The 18,066-nt window shown below is 41.2% G+C and overlaps 1 protein-coding gene across 1 annotated transcript; it reads right to left on the reverse strand.

Moving 5' to 3' along the window:
• Window positions 1-8,498: 8,498 nt before the first annotated feature.
• On the reverse strand, window positions 8,499-17,861 carry ednrba (endothelin receptor Ba). Its single transcript, XM_074688581.1, has 8 exons — window positions 17,643-17,861; window positions 16,146-16,614; window positions 14,997-15,109; window positions 13,090-13,294; window positions 12,398-12,547; window positions 11,973-12,106; window positions 11,735-11,843; window positions 8,499-11,368 (listed from the first exon to the last, which is right to left on the reverse strand). The coding sequence occupies exons 2-8, from the start codon at window positions 16,557-16,559 to the stop codon at window positions 11,234-11,236; spliced, it is 1,260 nt and encodes a 419-aa protein (XP_074544682.1). The 5' UTR covers window positions 16,560-16,614; window positions 17,643-17,861; the 3' UTR covers window positions 8,499-11,233.
• Between the last annotated feature and the right edge of the window lie 205 nt (window positions 17,862-18,066).

Below are 18,066 nucleotides of genomic sequence, written 5' to 3' on the forward strand. Positions count from 1 at the left end.
CTTGGTGCCTGACGTCCAAGATCGTTGGACATGGTGAAGGCAGGGTGGTCGTTGATGAGCCGGGTGTGGGTGAGGGGGTATGATCTTGTTAATAGGAAAGGGTCCAATAAAGCGAGGAGAGAGAGCTTATGTGGCTTCATCTGGAGGGGAAGATCCTAGGAGAAGAGTCACACCATCTGTCTGGGCTTGTTCTCATTAGCAGGGGAGCGACAGAGGTCTGCAAGCCACTTGTTCCTCTCTGGTGTTCAAGAGTTCAGGACTGCTCTAACACTTCTCCAAATCTCCCATACCTGCCTGCATCAGGTGCTCCATCACTGATGGCACTGCCACATCACATTTTCGGTCTGGGAACAGAGGAGGTTGGAAACCATAGCACACCATTAAGGGGACATACCTGTGGCAGAGCTGGTGAGAAAGTAGTGGGCACGATCCACGAGAGGTGAGCGCTCTGAGAAGCAGGGTAGTGACCAACGAGACACTGAAGAGCTGTCCCCAGGTCCTGATTAGTCTGCTCCGTCTGGCCATTAGCCTGAAGGTGGTATCCAGAAGAAAGACTGGGTGTAGTGGCCACCACCTTGCAAAACTCTCTCCAGACTTGGGATGAAAACTGGGGACCTCTGTCAGGGAAAATGTCACAAGGAATGCCATGCAGCTTGAACATGTGGAAGACCAGGTGATTAGCAGTCTCTAGAGTAGAGGGCAGTTTAGGGAGGGGCACATAATGCACTACCTTAGAGACATAATCAATAATGGTGGGTATGATGGTGTTACCTTCAGAGGGAGGAAAGCCTGTGACAAAGTCCATGACGATGTTGGACCAAGGATGGCTTAGAATGGGTAAAGGGTGAAGCAGACCAGTAGGGGGTAGATGGGAGGTCTTGCCTGTGGCACAGACAGAGAAGGCTAACACAAATTCTAATTCAAATTCCCAGGTGTCTTTAGCCATGTAGGGACTACCAGAAGTGCTGTTTGAGGAACTGAAGGGTTCGGGTTACTCTTGTGTGACAGGTCAGCTTTGGGGGTACCCCCACTGGAGCACCTTGAAACGGGCGGAGTACGTGACAAAGAGGCAATTAGGAGGTCCAGTTTTAGGATCCAGATGATCCTTTTGAGCCTCCCTCACAATTTGCTCTATTTCCCAGGTGGCTGCCCCGTCAATGCAAGAGGAGGAGATGATGGGGTCCGGTTTCTCTGAACTAGAGGGGGTGAATGGATGCAAGAAAGGGTGTTTTTACATCCAGGGTGGTAACTGAAGTGCCTTGACCAAGCCCTCGTGGATAAAACTGTCATCGGCTCCAGAGTCAATCAATGTTTGGATGGGAGTGATGTGGTGTCTCCAGATGATGCTGGAGGTGACAGACATGTGAAGTGGAGAGCTAGTAGGGGAAGTGGCTCACCTTAGTGCTCTCTGTCAATGACAAGCCCTCTGTTTTGGGGTGTGAGGACAGGAGGCAATGAAGTGCCCAGATTGACGACAGTAGATACACAGCTTGTTTGTCATGTGCCCCAGACACTCCTGGGGATCCAAGCGAACTCTGCCAAGCTGCATGGGTTCCTCTGGTACAGCGGGTGTTGCTGGTGGAGTGGTCAGAGGTGGGCATGACTGGGACTCCACTGAGGGAGTGGGGACAACTGGGGAAGCCAACTTGTGGGGCCTAAATCCTCGCGCTCACTGTCTTTCCCTCAGCTCATTATCAATCTTAATAGACAGAAAAAAAAACTTTTTGAGAAAAGAAGGTTCATCCCTAGAAGCTTAGAATAATAACCACCCAACAAGACATGAAACTGATGGATCTCAAGGTACTGTGTGGAGATTTTAAAAACTACACTGGCTCAAACAATTCAAATTTAAAAAAGTTTTTTTTTTGTGACATGAGTCTTGTAGTTTTAATTTTAAAACATGTACAAGTTGTGATTGAAAATTTGGCTCCCTACTCTTCCTCTAGTTTGTTTGTCCCGTCCTCCATCACTTTTTGTGACTCCACTGCCACAAGGGCAGGCTGCAGCGAATCATTCACTCAGCAGAGGGGGTGATTGGCTGTAATCTGCCACCCCTTAGGAATCTAAACACCTCCAGGACCCTGTGGCTTGCAGGTAAAGATGCTGGTCAACCCCCCTCAGCCCGAACATAAACTCTTTGAGACCCTCCCTTTGGGCAAGAGGCGTCATGCCAGCAGAGCACTTTCCTCTCCTCTGCTGCCAGCCTCATTATTGGTCTTCATCCACGAAACATGACATTGACTCTCATTCAGCGCTATTGCACCTTTTCATCACTGTACATTGAGGGTTACATGAGTGCACTGTAAAGTTAAAGCGGGTATTGTGCATTTTTAACTTTGAAGATATTCCCTCATCTTCAACACTGGTGTTTCAATAAACCTTTATTACAGCCTTTGTCCAAAACACTTTGTTGTAGCTGCTGTCTCTTTTAGGCTCCCTGTTCTACAAACCCCGCTCTTTCTGATTGGCCAGCCCACTGGAATCGTTTTAGGGGCTTTGTTATGAGCAGACCTTAGTGTTTGAGGCTCGTCCCTTCATTGTATCATGAACCAGTCCCTTGGGTGATGACCTCATCATTTTAGCAAGTCTCGTGAAGATCTCATGAAGATCTCGTGCTGTTTTCATAATAAAACATTGAGAGCAGTTTACAGACTGATTAAGGGGTTTCTGCAACATATGAATGAGTAGTAGTTTCATATTCTGCATGCGTTGAATATGGACATCAAGCATTGTTACCTTATATCCATGTTGAAGATATGAGAAGGCATGATACCCCCTCTTTAAATATGACCTTTTTGCTTTGCCAGCTGGTTGTAGGTTTCATTTTATATCCTAATATTTTGGCATTCACCATCATCCCACATATTTCTGCACAACTGTATAGCTTTCACGACGCCTTTGCTACATTTTTTAAATGACTTTTTATTGGCTGTTACGCTTTTTTCATACTATAGTTAATACCTGTTGTTAATAGCGTCCTCAATTATTTTTTTTTAGCATGACCCGAATCCTCCAGGTGTAAGCAATAAACCTGAAATTTAATAATACAGGTGATGGAACATATTTCTTTTAGAAACCAACACAGCCATTTTGTCTTATTTTTATTTATTTATTTATTCATTATTGAGACACTCACAGTCTTAGGGGAAACTGCATAATGGTGGCACATCCAATATGTGACAGATTTTTGTAATGTTTACAGTTTTTTTTTTTATCACAAAATCTGCAGTAACTTACTATTACAAACTATTATTGCTTGAAAAAAATAGTAATGATTCTGTAAATTGAAATGCAGTAATGATACTGTAAATAATTTAACAATAACTCACTGGCTCCTTGATACCAGTCAGCTACTATGCTTCTGTTATACAATATTGTCAAACTCCAACCATGTGCACTTCCCTCTGATGTTCTACAAATATGCAATTTCATTTAGCAGATGCTTTTGTCCAAAGAAGCACAAGCTAGAATTGAGACCAGGGGGAAAAAAGATGAGAGGCATTCGTAAGATGTAGGGCACATAAAAACAGACGGTCATGTTGCAGTGTTTGGTTCTGACTCACACAACACGTGTATCTGTGGCGAAATTAATTCTCCTGTCCTTGAAGTCTAAAACCCATAGATTTTATGCCATCTTTTCAGAGAAGCCTCAAAGAGGAAATCAATTATCAGTTTAATATCGTTCCACAAAGTTCGAATGTTCTCTGAGGATAAAATCAAAAGGAAAGTGATCACGGCCATAGTTAAGAGTTAGATAAATTCTTCCTGCTCACCTTCTGCTTTTCAGGAATGTGTGTATGTATGTATGTACTGTATGGCTGAGAAAATAAAATGGTGGGTTACATTTTTGTGTAATTTAACCACGTCTGGAGTGTGAAAAAAAAAGGTTTAACCTAGGTGTCGACAGAAACTAACAAACCTTTGGATTTTGTTCCCATTGCACACATGGTGTCTTGGTTCAACATTTTCTCTTGAAGTTTGTCTATGTCTGACACTCTCTTTCTCTCTCTGTCTCACTCTCACACACACACACACACACACACACACACACACACACACACACACACACACACACACACACACACACACACACACACACACACACACACACACACACACACACATAATAAAAGCATATTTTCTTTGTTCTTTCCAAATGTTAGCAAAATCTATGCCAGACTGAAAGCTGTTCAGCTTGTGCTATCAATCCAGAATAAATATTGTAACAGAAAGCAAGCCCTGTGCATCAAGATATGAGCATGTGGTTTTAATTTTTACATTTCTGTCAGACACAGTGTTTTCAAACAAGATCAAAAGAAAGGAATGACAGTGGGAAAGGTAAAAGAAAGTCCTGGATTACAGAGAAAGCTAAATGTGTCATAAATTTGCATATTTACGTCAAACACTGCTGTTTGGTATGCAGGCATGCTCCAGTATTCAGGGAAAGGTTAAAAAAGGAGTACAGCATCTTGATAAAGTTAGAACATGTAACTTCTGCTAACAGTTTGTGCAGGGTGCTGGCACATGTCAGCTGCACGTGTTGAAAAAATGCTGGATGGGGCCAGGGTAGGAAAACCTTAAAGATTGTTTGAAGCAGACAAAAGGTCAGATCAGGTCTGTTCTAAACTGTAGACTGTATAATTAATGGACGTAGTCTTACTGACGTCACCCATCTGTTTCTGAAACAGACTCTTGAAGCAAATTGGCTATCGCAGCCATATTGGAAGTGACAGGGGCTTCGAGTACAGCTATAGGGTGCTTGTCAGTTAGTCGTTGACGGTCAGCCGAGTTAGAAACCCTGCAGTTCATTCTGTGCTGATGGTAAAATTAGTGATTCAGACAGGAGATGTTTTTTTAACCAAGCTGTAAGTATGTTCATTTCTGCTTTAGAAAACAGCTTTTTCTGACTTGGTGTGAATGTGACTTCTGATACTTATGAAGCCAGCCTCAAGCGGACCCTTGGGAAACAGCAGATTTTAGCACTTCTGCAATGTCTCATATTTTTACAGCAGAGGTTGCTGCTTGTTCTAAACCCACAACTATAAATTTATAAATCTGCATTAATTTTGAATAAATAAACTAAAATAAGAATCTAGGGCACTTGTCAATAACAAATCATGGTACAATTCATGGTACATTCATTCCACGGTAACTTGACCTGCATCAACCAGACCAGTTTCCCGGCCTAATCCAGAGAATTTATTCATTCAATACGCATAGCTTAGAAAATTAAACAGCTTAGCCCATGAGTTCAATTCAGCGTTTCAAAGAGATATTTTTTCTATATGGTTTCATTTTTATAGTCATAATGAAAGGTCACATTCAAACTACCCACAACCTCTCGTAAAAGTGAAACTCACTGACTTTTATTCTTGTTTGGGTCAAGAGCTTTACCAGTTATAAATTGCTAGACGGCAGATTTTTTGACCTGTCAACACATACAGATTAGGTTTTGACTCTTATAGGTAGTATGTATGTTAATATACAGAGTGCCAAAGTCCACTTTTGGTGTGAGGTTGGAGACATGGATGTACACATGGACACAGGACTTGTTTTTGCAGAAAATAAATTTAGTAGCCTCATCCCTGTTTACCAAAGCTTTTTTTCTGTTGCAGGTTGAATTAGCTTTTCAGACTTCAAAAAAAAAAAGAAAAGAAATAATAATAATAATCTTTTCCACTGTTTTATTGTGTAGTCTCAAGTTGCCTCCTAAAGACTCACAGTTTTTAGAACTTCTGCATGGCCTTTACTTTACTTTACTTTACTTCAGACAACAGGTTGCTCTTGGTCTAACACCAGAAGAGTGTATTGAGGCTCTCCTTGATCAAGGAGGAGTTGTTAACTGTGTTCTTCACTTTGTGTACAGAGCATAAACTGTAAAAATATGGACGTCATCTTACTCAGATCAAAGTGAGGTCGCCACAAAAACTGCTCCCCCTGGTGGCTGGCTGCAGTATAGGTCAAAAATCAAACTCTCCAGCCATTCCAGATGGGCTGTGGTCAAACTCTAATTCCATTATTAATTAAATTATCCATAATTAATACATTAATTACAAAAACATGAATACACCTCGTAGAAATGTTTCTCAGGTCTGATTGTTGTGGTGATTTGGGGATACCATTTGGCTGCCTTGTATTTAAGTCCTCTTTTTTTCTGAGAGTTTCGTTTTTGTTAGTTATCCAAGGTTAAAAACAAGGTTTTATGTCACATTTATCGATGGTTGACAGCTGCCGTTCATGTGTATTTTTTTTTCTGGGATTGTAAAATATATCAGGAGGTAAAGTTAAGAAGTGATTAGACTCATGAAAGAAAAAAAAAATTGTCACCCAGCTCCACTCAGATTCTCCCAGAATCCCTCACAGTCTCTACTTGGCAGACTCTGGCTGCACAACTGCTTCAATTGCTGTGCCTGTGATGGGGTTATTTTGGCTTTAAAACCGTACAATGGTAAATGGCGGGGCCACGGGGTCTTCTCTATAGTCTATGGTACAGAGTAACAGATTTAAACCATTGAGCATGATACCTTTAATCCCTGTCACACCTTGGTAAAGTGATGATGATGTTGAGCTAGGTTTCCAAAAACATAAACAAATATGTCAGGTCTAGATCTTACTGTGTCTTTACTATTAAAAATGCCTCACTTTGTCTGACATAAACACTGTTTCCACCAAGCCGTTCAGTTTCGGTTTGTCTCAGTATGGCACGCATTTTGTAGCAGCTGTATTTCTCCTTGAAGCACACAACCTTCTCGGAAACAAAGCTTGATTGTGCTTGTCACAAATAGCCACATGGGAATCACAAAGAAGACGAACTGCTGGATGTCTCCTTCGTTGCTTTTCGTTTACTGTGTTGCGATTTTCTGCTTTGTTGGATTCATCAGCCAGGTACAATTTGTTGGCATCACGCTAGTATGTAACTGACGGGCTATTGGCATCCAGCTTACATGCCACCTACCAAAAGGGGGCATGGTTGGCTGTGAAAAGGCAAACAGATTAGGCTTTATTGATCCGACCTGAACCAAACCGTACTGATCCAAACTGGACTGCTTGGTGGAAATGAGGGTGTAGTAGCCCTCGCTAACTTGACCAAAGAACCTAGCGGTGTGTAGATCATTTTGTTTTTAGGGAGCTGGTCCAGAGATGTGTTTCCTTATTTTGGGAGTCTGAAACCCTGCTCATTAACTTTAATACTACAGAACAAAAATGTGCTGTTCTAAAAGTGTTTTAACTGTTCCTTTAATGCAGGTCACTGAATCTGTAAAGTGTTAGCATAAACTCTGTGATAGATTGTGACAGTTCCTGATGCTTCCGAAATTACCATAAATCTAGGCCGCCTGTGTCGATAAATGATTTTAATTCCAAACACACGTTTTGTTGAGAAAAATATAAGATTTTAAATCGACCCCGAGCTAATTACACTTTGATTAATCAACAGCTCAGTAAGTAGCTCCCTGGAGAACATGAGCTCTCTTTGCAACTTTCTTTGACTGATTTCTTCGTAGCTGTGATTCCAGAGGATAATCCATCACCTCTGTGGAGGGCTGATGCCAGTTTTCACAAGCAGATCCATCAGTTTGGAGCTGGGCGTAGAAAGTAAGACAGTTTAGGCAGGAATGTACAGAATGTGATTTATTTCACTTAAGTCTGCTCTGAGCGCCGGTGGGTTTGATTTAATGTCAAACCACACTGAATTGTTTGGAAGTGTAATGGAGGAACAGAGGCAGAACAGAGGCAGAAGGGGTTACAGGGAGGAGCAGGGATAGGAATGCAGAAAGAAAGGGCAGGAAAACATAGTTAAAGGAGAGGTATGAAAACAAGGGGAGAAGAGGCAGAAAAAGATGAAGAAAAGGCAAGAGGACAGGATGAAGGGATGAGTCGAGGACGGGTGGTGAGAGATCACAGGACAGAGAGCTTCTTTGACAGCTAATGTGACATGCGTGACACTGCTTTAGCCTGAGGGAACATTCCCAGGTCAAAGCTGTGTGTGTGTGTGTGTGTGTGTGTGTGTGTGTGTGTGTGTGTGTGTGTGTGTGTGTGTGTGTGTGTGTGTGTGAGAGAGAGAGAGAGAGAGAGTGTGTGAGAGAGAGACTTTTTGGAGTGATGACTTTGGGACAAATAGAGAGATCACAGTAATGTTCTGTGCTAGCATCCATCACATGATACAGCCTCCACACTTTATGCAAGGCCACACGCCTTACACACACACGCGCACACACACACACACAAACACGCGCGCGCACACGCACGTACGCACGCACGCACGCACGCGCACACACACACACACGCACACACACGCACACACATACACAAACAGTGAGTAAGTTGGGCAATGATAAGCCCAACCTTTTAGAGTCAGATTATTAGAAATGTGATAAATTTCTCAGGAAAAAACGAACACAAACATTACACTTCTAATGATCTGATAATATTCATCATTTTATTAATCAATGTAAAAAGTGACTTCTTTATAGTGTCTTATTAACAATGGTAAAGGGTCATATTAGAGTAACTTCAATGTAAATATGTCACAGCATATAAAAGCCTCAAAACAGGCCTGGTAATGAACAATATAAACAACAGCTGAATTCTTACACAGCTGACATCACACATCAGTAGTTCAGGAAAAAGAGAAATAATACCATGGGAAAAAAAAACAATTCAAAGCAGAAAAAAGTGTCAAATACAATTAAATATGCAAAATAGTTCATTCAAACTAGCACACAGATATTATGAAGGCAGTAAGTGATAAAGCTGACCAATACCAGTTTAATAGCATGATTGTTAAGTGTCAGTCAAAGTCAACTTGTGTTTTCTTCTTTAAAACAATGTTATCATGTAGGTTGTCATTGATTTGTAGGTTGTCATTAATAGCTAGCAAACTAGCCAGCTATGTTAATATGCAATTCTTATCTGAACCCCATAGCAAGAAACAACACGCTGTACAAAGTTAATACATAAAAGGAATCGGTATGGATTTCTCTTCTGCCTGTTGACACTGTGGCAAAAACATCGGTTCCTGGTTTGATCCCAAATCAGTATACACTGCAAGTTTCTGTCTCAGCCTCATCATGGGAACCAGAGTTTAGCAGACATGGTTGTGAGAGCAGCAAGATGAGTGACTTGGCTCCAACAATATCTTATAGGTGGATCAAGATCCTGTCCTGCAATCCGGGCAACAACAGTAGAGCTGTGAGAGCAACTCAAAGTTGCTAATTGCTACAAGTAACTTGGCCATTAAGGGTAACAATAACTGCATCGACTGTAAATTAAAATGTTCAATTATATCCTAAAGATCCTTTGTGGAGATTCACTTGTGACACCTCAAAAATGAAGCCAGCACACAAAATGTCATTTAACAACTTTTACCACCAGGAATTGGTGGGCCTTTGCCACATAAATAAATACATTTCAAATCAGTACAAGCATTTAAAATCAATGGGTTAAGTCAACATGTTTATGTCTTAGGGGCCGTTTACACGGTTTTAGGGTGAAGCGCAAAAGTTTTGTTGCATTTCAGCCTCGCGTTTACATGGAAATGGAGTTTCAGCCAACCTAAAAGGCAAACTTTTGAAAACGGCCTACAGAGTGGGATTTTTCTAAAACGCTGCCGAGACCGTTACTGTTGTTACGATCGTCATGAACCACCGTGTCATACTTGTGCTGCTCAATCTGCTGTATCTGCTGACTGTCTTCATACAAAATGTGCATCTGTTACTCCACTTTTGCACTTAGTATTCCCCAATACACCAGATGATTGGCTCAACTCTACTTTGGTGAAGATCTCCCCGAAGCTGCCTCTGGACAAGACAGTTATAGCACCACCCGCAGGCCTGACATGCTTAGTACTGCATTTTCAGTCCCTCTGCGTTTCCGTGTAAAAGCAGATTTTTTTTCACTGCCCTTTCGCTGCGTTTTAGCGTTTTCAGATGAAACGCTGTTGTGTAAACAGGGCCTTAAATTGGTTAACATTGTATAAAATTGAGCATAGTGTCCATGACATCACCCATCTGTTTCTGATACAAAGTTTGAGAGCATATTGGAAATGCTAAACTGGAGAGGTGGGCCTTTAACCTCTTCACTAGCAGGTACAGTGTACTCGTCTGTCGGTCTGGTGAGCTGTGTCTGTGATTTTGGAGGGGGGGAGGATTGTCATACATCAAGGGCCAGCCACATAAGCAGACACTTGATGAACTGCAGCTTTTTGCACTTCTGCATCTGCTTCATTTTTCACAGCTGAAGGTTGTTGCTTGTTAGTCATGTCACAAAGCAGGATAGTGTGTAGTAAACAGCTGGTTATAAAATTGATAAATCCTGACAGGGTGAGCAGGACCTGACAATAAGAGCTCAGCCAAACAGAAGTTCAATTCAAACAACCACCCACTCACAATACATCATCACACAGATCAGACAGTTTTAGTCAAAACAAGTTTTAAAAAATTATATTACATTGGAGTTGCCAAATATCAGGGTTGTTTGACACTCTATGAGGGACACAGGACTTTAGTGGAGGTTTTAGTTGGCTAACTTCATCACACTTAGCCAGTCCATTTAGCTTTGAAGGAATCATTTCACATCCATTCAGGGTTAGTCATAAAGTGTAAAGCTGTTAAATAAGAATAACAATTATAATGTTTCTGCTTGGAACACAAAGGTATCAGAATAAAACTCAGCATCAAAAAATCACAAACAAAGCTTTAGGAGTGATTTTAAGAAAGAACAATGATTTCAGAATGTCTCATATCAAGAAACACATAAACAAACCTAGATTAGTTGCATTTTTGTGATAGAATCGTGTGGCACAGCATCACAGCTCAGATGAAGTCCATAAAATAAAAGCTATAACTAATTACAAACTAACATTCAGTATGCTGCCTAACTAACTCTCCATGTATGCTAGCTTTGCTCATCCACCTATAACCCCCATTTTACTGAACAATTCAGTTTAACTCAGGTCCTTACTGATCTTTGTTCTTTTTGTTGGGTATAAATTAGATCAGCCATCCAGCTTCGTAAATATCACACGTTATCCAAACTATTGGGTCCTTGTGTGCACTGACGCCCGTTTCTTCTTGGACTTGGAATGCAAACAACAGCCCTACATGACATGTGTTCAGTTTTAGATTGGAGGGAGTATTGTCTTGTTTATATATCTCTGGAAGTTGAAAAAGACTTCATTTAATGTTCTCGGTGGATGAAATTATCTCAACATCATATCTTACTGAGAGGTCTCTCTTCAGGCTGTGGTGGACTTGTTGGTCATGCGGGAGTTGCTCTGGTCTGATGCTCGCTCAGTGACCTTCATTTTGGTACACAGCTGCTTGTCATCCATGAGCATCTCTGCTGGTAGACACCAGCAACACAGGCAGGACTGGAGGAGGAACAGGAGAAGTACAAGTGATTAAAAGGCAAGTGTTTCAGTCACCAAAGGAGAATCCCCTGCTGAGTTCATGTCTATAATTTCTTTGAGAGTTAAATTGATCTTTTCAGGCATCCTACAGGATCTGTTACTGAACAGTTCAGCACTTGGACATGGATACAGTTGAATTCAAATTGCATAAACTATCATTCAGGGCTCATATGAAATATAAAAGTCAAGTTTGAGTCAGCTCCTCAGTGGGAATACAGTTGGTGCTAGAGCCCAAGTCTTGATCATTGGTCCCTGAGTCTAATTCGTGTCACAAGTCCTGAAATCAGATCTCGAGTTAAGATTTTTTAGATCAAGGTTCAGTCTTACCCTGAAGCAGTTCTTGAAACGTTTGCTGACCATGTAGAGAGCGATAGGGTTGATGCAGGAGTTGACAGATGCCATATTTATCCCGATGTAGTCCAACACCAAAAAGAAACTAAAAAGTTGTCACTACAACATGTTAGTCTTTTCTAAACTCCTTTAATGTGTTTCATTTTTTACCAAGTGATCATTTCTATTCTGACTTTGTTTGCATGCTCTCCAGGGCTTGTGTCTCCTTTCATACCTGAGCAGTTCACAGCGGTTCGGGTCTTTCTCATCATAGATGGTGAGCTTGAGGATACGACTGAGGTGGAGGGGCAGCCAGCACAGTGCGAAGACCAGAACCAGACAGAAAACGGTCTTAGCCACTTCCCTCCGCTAAACACACAAATGTGATAAATCACTAGAACACATCATGCTGACAGTTTGTGCCCAGAAAGGGCGAAAATGTAATTTAGACTAAGAGGAGTCTTGTATCTTGGATAATTTTTTTTTTCTGTGTTAAAGTAAACCAACTTATTCGGAGTGCCACATTTCTTTAGGCAGGCACAAAGTTGGCAGTAAAAGGCCTGGACCGTTATTTTAGCTTTGACTCAGTTGTGCTCTGAGCAATTAACAAGATGATTATGAGGATTTGTTGAAGTTAAAGTGGGTTAGACTTTACTGAACCTGTTTGAGGTGGTCGCTGAGAGCAATCTGGACGCCATTCTTCTTCCTCAGCATCTCACAGGTCATCAGAGTGTAGAAAATGGCGGTGACGGCCAACGGCAGGCAGAAATACACACTGAAGAGCCACCAGTCCTTTGCTGTTTTATAAAACTGCACAGAGATAAAACCAAGAACAGATCTTGATTATTACAGAACATCTGCACAGAAGTACTTTGAGTTTCAGGTGAAACATGTCAGAGTGATTGAATTCAGTTTATTCCCAGTTTGGTCTGGACTGGAGTGAGGGGCTCCAGGGTGTGTCTCCAGATCAGACAGGTTGACTCTTATTTAAATTCCAATTATAAATTACCTCAGTGAAATTTAAGCTACTCAGTTTTTACAAGTATGATGAAGGACATATGATTGTATGTGGAGACAGGACATAAAGAAAGCAGTAACTCCTCTTCTTTAATGTGTCTCTGCTCCGCTGTAAACTTGGTTCAACCCTGACAGGAAGCTTCACTGTAGGACTGTGAGTGTGTGAGCATTTATTTATGTATTCAGAAATAATGTGTGCCAACATCTGCTTCAACATGTGTGTCTGTGCATATCAGAGAGTTAAAATTTGCAGCTTCAGCTGTGTCGACGCCCTGTTTTTCCTCCACTTTGAATGATACATCATCTTTATATTCAACATGTGCGTCACAGCTCACCCTCATAAAGCTGGTTTTCTGCATGGGGTGCAGCAAACAAATCCTTAAGTGTTCTCCTTTGTAGTCCATTGTGATCATGTCGAAGGCTATTGCCTCTGGAACAGCCAGGATGATAGACAAAATCCAGATGAGTGCTATTTCGATAGCCATCCACTTTGGCACGCCAATCCCTTTAATACGGCTCCAAGACGCCACAGCTCGATACCTGGAAGAAACAACATAAAGGAGTAGTTCAACTTTTTGGTGAGGTAGCAAATTGAGAGATAGCTGAGAAGATTTTATACTGCTCTTCAGTGGCGTTCACTTCAGTGGCTTGTGGCCAAACTGTTGAATAACACGCACTATTAGGCACCTTAAGGGGCTGAAATGCATACTAAGTTGCTCTCTTGGGAGCTGAAATGCAAACCAAAGTGTCTCTAAAAACATGTGAAACTTAGTGCCCTCTGCACTGGCCAATATGTGCCTATTTTTGTCTTTTCGCCCCTGCTCTTCAAGTCTGTGCACACTACTGCTGGTCTTATGTTTGCACTTTGGTCTGCTAGAGCTAGCATGCTAGTTAGCTTTTGTAAAAAAAAAAAAAAAAAAAAAAAAAAAAGAGCCCATTATGATTTAGCCCCCTCCCCTCTTTTTTTAAAGTAGCATGTGAATAATTGTCTGTAAATGAGTTGTTTTGTTGTGAAAACTCTTAAAAAGGTTTTCCATGTGAGGAAAAATAGGCTTTCAGTTTTGCTGAATCTCTTTTGAGAGTTCAGACAGTTTCAGTGATGTGTATCTTAATTCTAATCTTTTTATTAAAAAGTATGTACGTTTACATCATTTTTGACAATACATCCTTTATCATCTGCTTCCTTTTCATTAATATAGGGTAAGAATCATAGACTGTATATAACATGGATGTTCTCTTTGGAACGTTACCCCTCTGTTCCTGATACCATGAAATGAAACCAATTCACAGACGCAGCCACATTGGTTGCGACGCTGGCTTTGAGCTTCTTTTTAAACAGCTACATGACGGCCGTCAGTCACGGACCATTTTTTTTTTTGAGCCAGGCTGTAAATATGCTTTTCAATGCCATACAGGTCTGTTTTTTTCTGAAGCCAGTCTCAATTGGTTTCTAAATTAACAGCAGCTTTTAGCACTTCCACATAGGCTTCATTTTTCTAAACTGGATGTAGCCCCTTGGTAAGAATAGCTTTGCTAAGCTAACTGTGTTTTCAAGCCTGTGGCTCCATATGTTAACATCAAACTCAGTCTTTTTTTCTGACTTTCATAAAAAAAATGGAGTGATCTTTTACGTATCAGTCAATTACAGTGCTGTTGTTTAGCTAGCCCAGCTTATTGTGCAGTCAGGACCTGCTTTGTATCATCAAGTAAGCTAACTGCTATACTGAATAAACTTTTTAGACTTTTTTAAGTCACACAAATGCCAACATACAAAGCCATGCTAGTACATGCAAACAAAAACTTATGGGTACAGGCTGAGAGATAACAACAGAACTCTTATCAGCCGTCACTGCGTCTTTTAGTTTGTGGCTCTAGTGCCACACAGTATCCCATTACTCTGTCTTTTAGGTTTCTACCCCTAAAAAAAGTGTACTTATATTTTAATCTGAAGATTACAAATATGGACAAACTCCATAATTTTTCAAATATCAAATGTGCTCACAGCACCGTTGGCGATCACATCTAGACAGGCCTCTGTTCAGCAGCATTTATTTAACAACATGTCAATCAACAGATAACAGACGTAAAAATAAGCAAAAAGGAAAGGGTCAAAGGTCAGGTCAAAAGTCAAGCTCCACAATGTTTCAGTAATCCCTGACTGATGGGCTGGAGTACGAACAAGCTATAGGAGCTAACATTAGTGGGAAATCATGGTTCTCTGGACGTGGCCCGGGGAGTTTACCTGTCAATGCTCAAAGCACACAGACTCAGCACCGTGATCCCCACCGAAGCCTTCTGGACAAATGGCACCAGCTTACAGAGAGTCACTCCAAAAGGCCAGTCCTCTGCTAGGAGCTGAGGGAGGGAAGGAGACAGAGGGAAACAGTTGATGACTGAGTTAAGCCATTACAGGGAGTGGAGGAAATCGTCTGGCCCCATGGTGACATGTTCCCAGCGTCAGGCATCCAGATAAGCATGAACCTGAACTTATCGGTGTCTGGGAACAGCTGTCAGTGGTTTTTTATTGGAAACCCAAAGACAACTTAACCCTGAGAACAACAGTAGCTCTTAGAAAACAGCCAACCTCAGATTAACCTGTGCTGTATGTATGCTTTTCATGGTAGATTGGTCTGTGTGCAGATCAACTGAAATCATATGGAGCTCTGCTTCTCTTCCATCTGATCCGCTCACGCCTGTCTCTGCTCTGGTATGCAGCCATGACCAGTTATTTTAACATGGTCACCCCCTTACCTAAATATACAGAAACTTCTCTCTCTGTCTTTGTCTCAGTCTTTTTCTCTTTCACACACACACACACACACACACACACACACACACACACACACACACACACACACACACACACACACACACACACACACACACACACACACTGACAATGAGTGCAGCCAGATTATAACATGCCAGAGATACAAGGGGATCTAGGGAGGATCAGGCTCAGGTAGAGTAATAACATCTGAAAATCTGCTTTGAAGCCCCCGTTTAAGAGTGTGTTTGTGTTTGCCTGCATTCGGGTGTGTGTTTGTGGAGAGTTTAGAGTCTAATTTTTTTATTAGTTATCCTGTCAAACGACCTGCTGAGAAATTTTAACAAAGATAAGTTATATGTTATGCGTCAAGAGACCTCCCCTCAAAAGTCTTGAGCTGACTGAGAATGGTGGCAATTGTAGCCTTAAAATTCTCATTTGACCAAATAATTAAATTAAAAAATTTAAAACTTAAAAAAGTTAAAGGCACGTTTTAAATACAAAAAGGTTGAATATCAAATGTCAAACAATACAAAAACAACCAATCACTCATGTAATTTTTAGCCACCATCAGAGGTATAAAAAACATCTGTTCCTTTAGATGACCGAGTTGTTACCACTCACCTTGTAGACATTGATGGGGATGCCGATGATGATGTGCAGCAGGTCTCCCAGTGCCAGGCTTCCTATCAGTATGTTGGGTCCATTCCTCATGCATTTATTCTTATAGATGATCCTCAGCAGAGTGGAGTTTCCGATAATTCCCACCACAAACACCAGGCAGGACACCACTGTGTTGATGTACTTAAACGTGTCTCTGATCTCTGTGGGTCCAGTGCACATTGGAGGAAGTCGGCGCCGGGGCATTGAGATGTTAGACCTCATCGGACCCTGCACGTCCCTCTCTACAAGTCCAAGTCTCTGAGTGATACTAGGAGGGTCCTGGGGGGCCTGTTGTGCTGGCTCTGGTTGTCCACTGGCAACAAAGACGTGACCTGCCATGAGCAGTAAGCCCATGCATAAAACATGAGTCTTCATCCTGGAGTTTTCTGGCTTTTATCCAATGAGATTTCCTTATCCTTGTTGAGTCTGCCTGGAACACAAACCATGTAAAGATACTGTATTCAGGCTCATTTTCTGCTCACTGCACAATTATTCATCTATTCAAACTCATTCATTCGGTGTTTTGCGTGTTAACAGACTACAGGATTTGTTATGTGACTGGAGTTTTGTCACTCAGCTGTCAATTTTAAACTCACTAAAAACTCATAAACAAGTTTTGCAGACACACCCTACAGATAGTAAACAGTATCTTTTAGTTGAGGGACTGTACAGAAATGATTAGCGGGACAGGGGTGAAAAAGAGGGGAAGACAGCACTGTGTTTTTTTCAGGAGATGGAAAAGTCTGACCTGGAAGATCAGCTGAGAATCTGTATTACTTTAATTTAAGCTTTAATTCCAGTGTCATGAATAGTTACCTGAACAGCTACAACAAAAAAGTAGAATTTTGAAAAAGGCATAAACTTTTTATTGCGAGGGTCTTTAGGTTTGCTTTGATAATCTGCTGCTTTCACAACAATTTTCCACCTGGGAACCAATAATCAATTTTGCTAACAAGGAATTTAGAATCCAACTTAGTAGCAGGTTTAATGGTTGGAAAACAGTTTTCAAAGTGAGTTTGATTAGGCTACAACTTACATACAACATACAATTTGCATTTTGGACCACAGATTTGATAAATATTGGTTATTAGTTTAAAAGTAGTAAACTTATCGCAGTAGTAAAAAAAAAAAAAAAAAAATAGCCTGAGCACGGGAAACCACTTAGACTAGAAAGGATCACATTATGTTGATGAAGACAATTAATATGCAAGGGTCCGCTACTGAAGATGGAGGAGACAGACAGTGACCACTGGATTTAGATTTAGGAGCAAAATTAACATTTTGTATACATTTCATACTTCTATGAAGAGAGGGCTGTGAGTTTTTTTTTTTTTTTTCCATTCATGTTCAAAGAAAAACCTGAGATTGAACCCTTCCTTATAAGTGCAATAAATTTCAAACAATCCCTTTATACATCAATTAAAAGCCCCACATCCCTGTTCTTTGAATTCCACCTACCTCCCTCCAAGAAGTCCTCCAGTATTTGTCCCTCTTGGACCAATTTTTCTAGTGCCTCTTCAGCTCTTTGGGCAGACAAAAGTTTCCACACTTGTTGGATGTTGGTCCTGTAGTGACAGTCCAGTCATCTCCAAAACCTGTCAGAGTGAGAAAGCTCCAGACCTTTGATCCAGAGACTCCAATCGGTGCCTCTGGTGGTGTACTCCTCTCCAGTCTCGAGTCTCAGTGTTCCCAGTCTGAAGAATCTGCTGAGTTGTTCCCTGCCCTCCAACCCCTCCTCCTTTTCTTTAGAGGAGGGGTGGGGAAGATGAAGGAAAGCAGACAGGAAGTTATTTAGTGTTCATCACAGGGCCCTAATTTTGTGAAGGATTAAATCATTTTATAAAAGCGATTTAGAAGACATTCTTGATAAGCAAAAAGTTTC

The sequence above is a fragment of the Halichoeres trimaculatus genome, unplaced genomic scaffold (genome assembly GCF_033239565.1).
Source record: "Halichoeres trimaculatus isolate MK-OKI-2021-1 unplaced genomic scaffold, fHalTri1.1 fHalTri1_scaffold_15, whole genome shotgun sequence".
NCBI classification, from domain to species: Eukaryota; Metazoa; Chordata; class Actinopteri; order Labriformes; family Labridae; genus Halichoeres; species Halichoeres trimaculatus.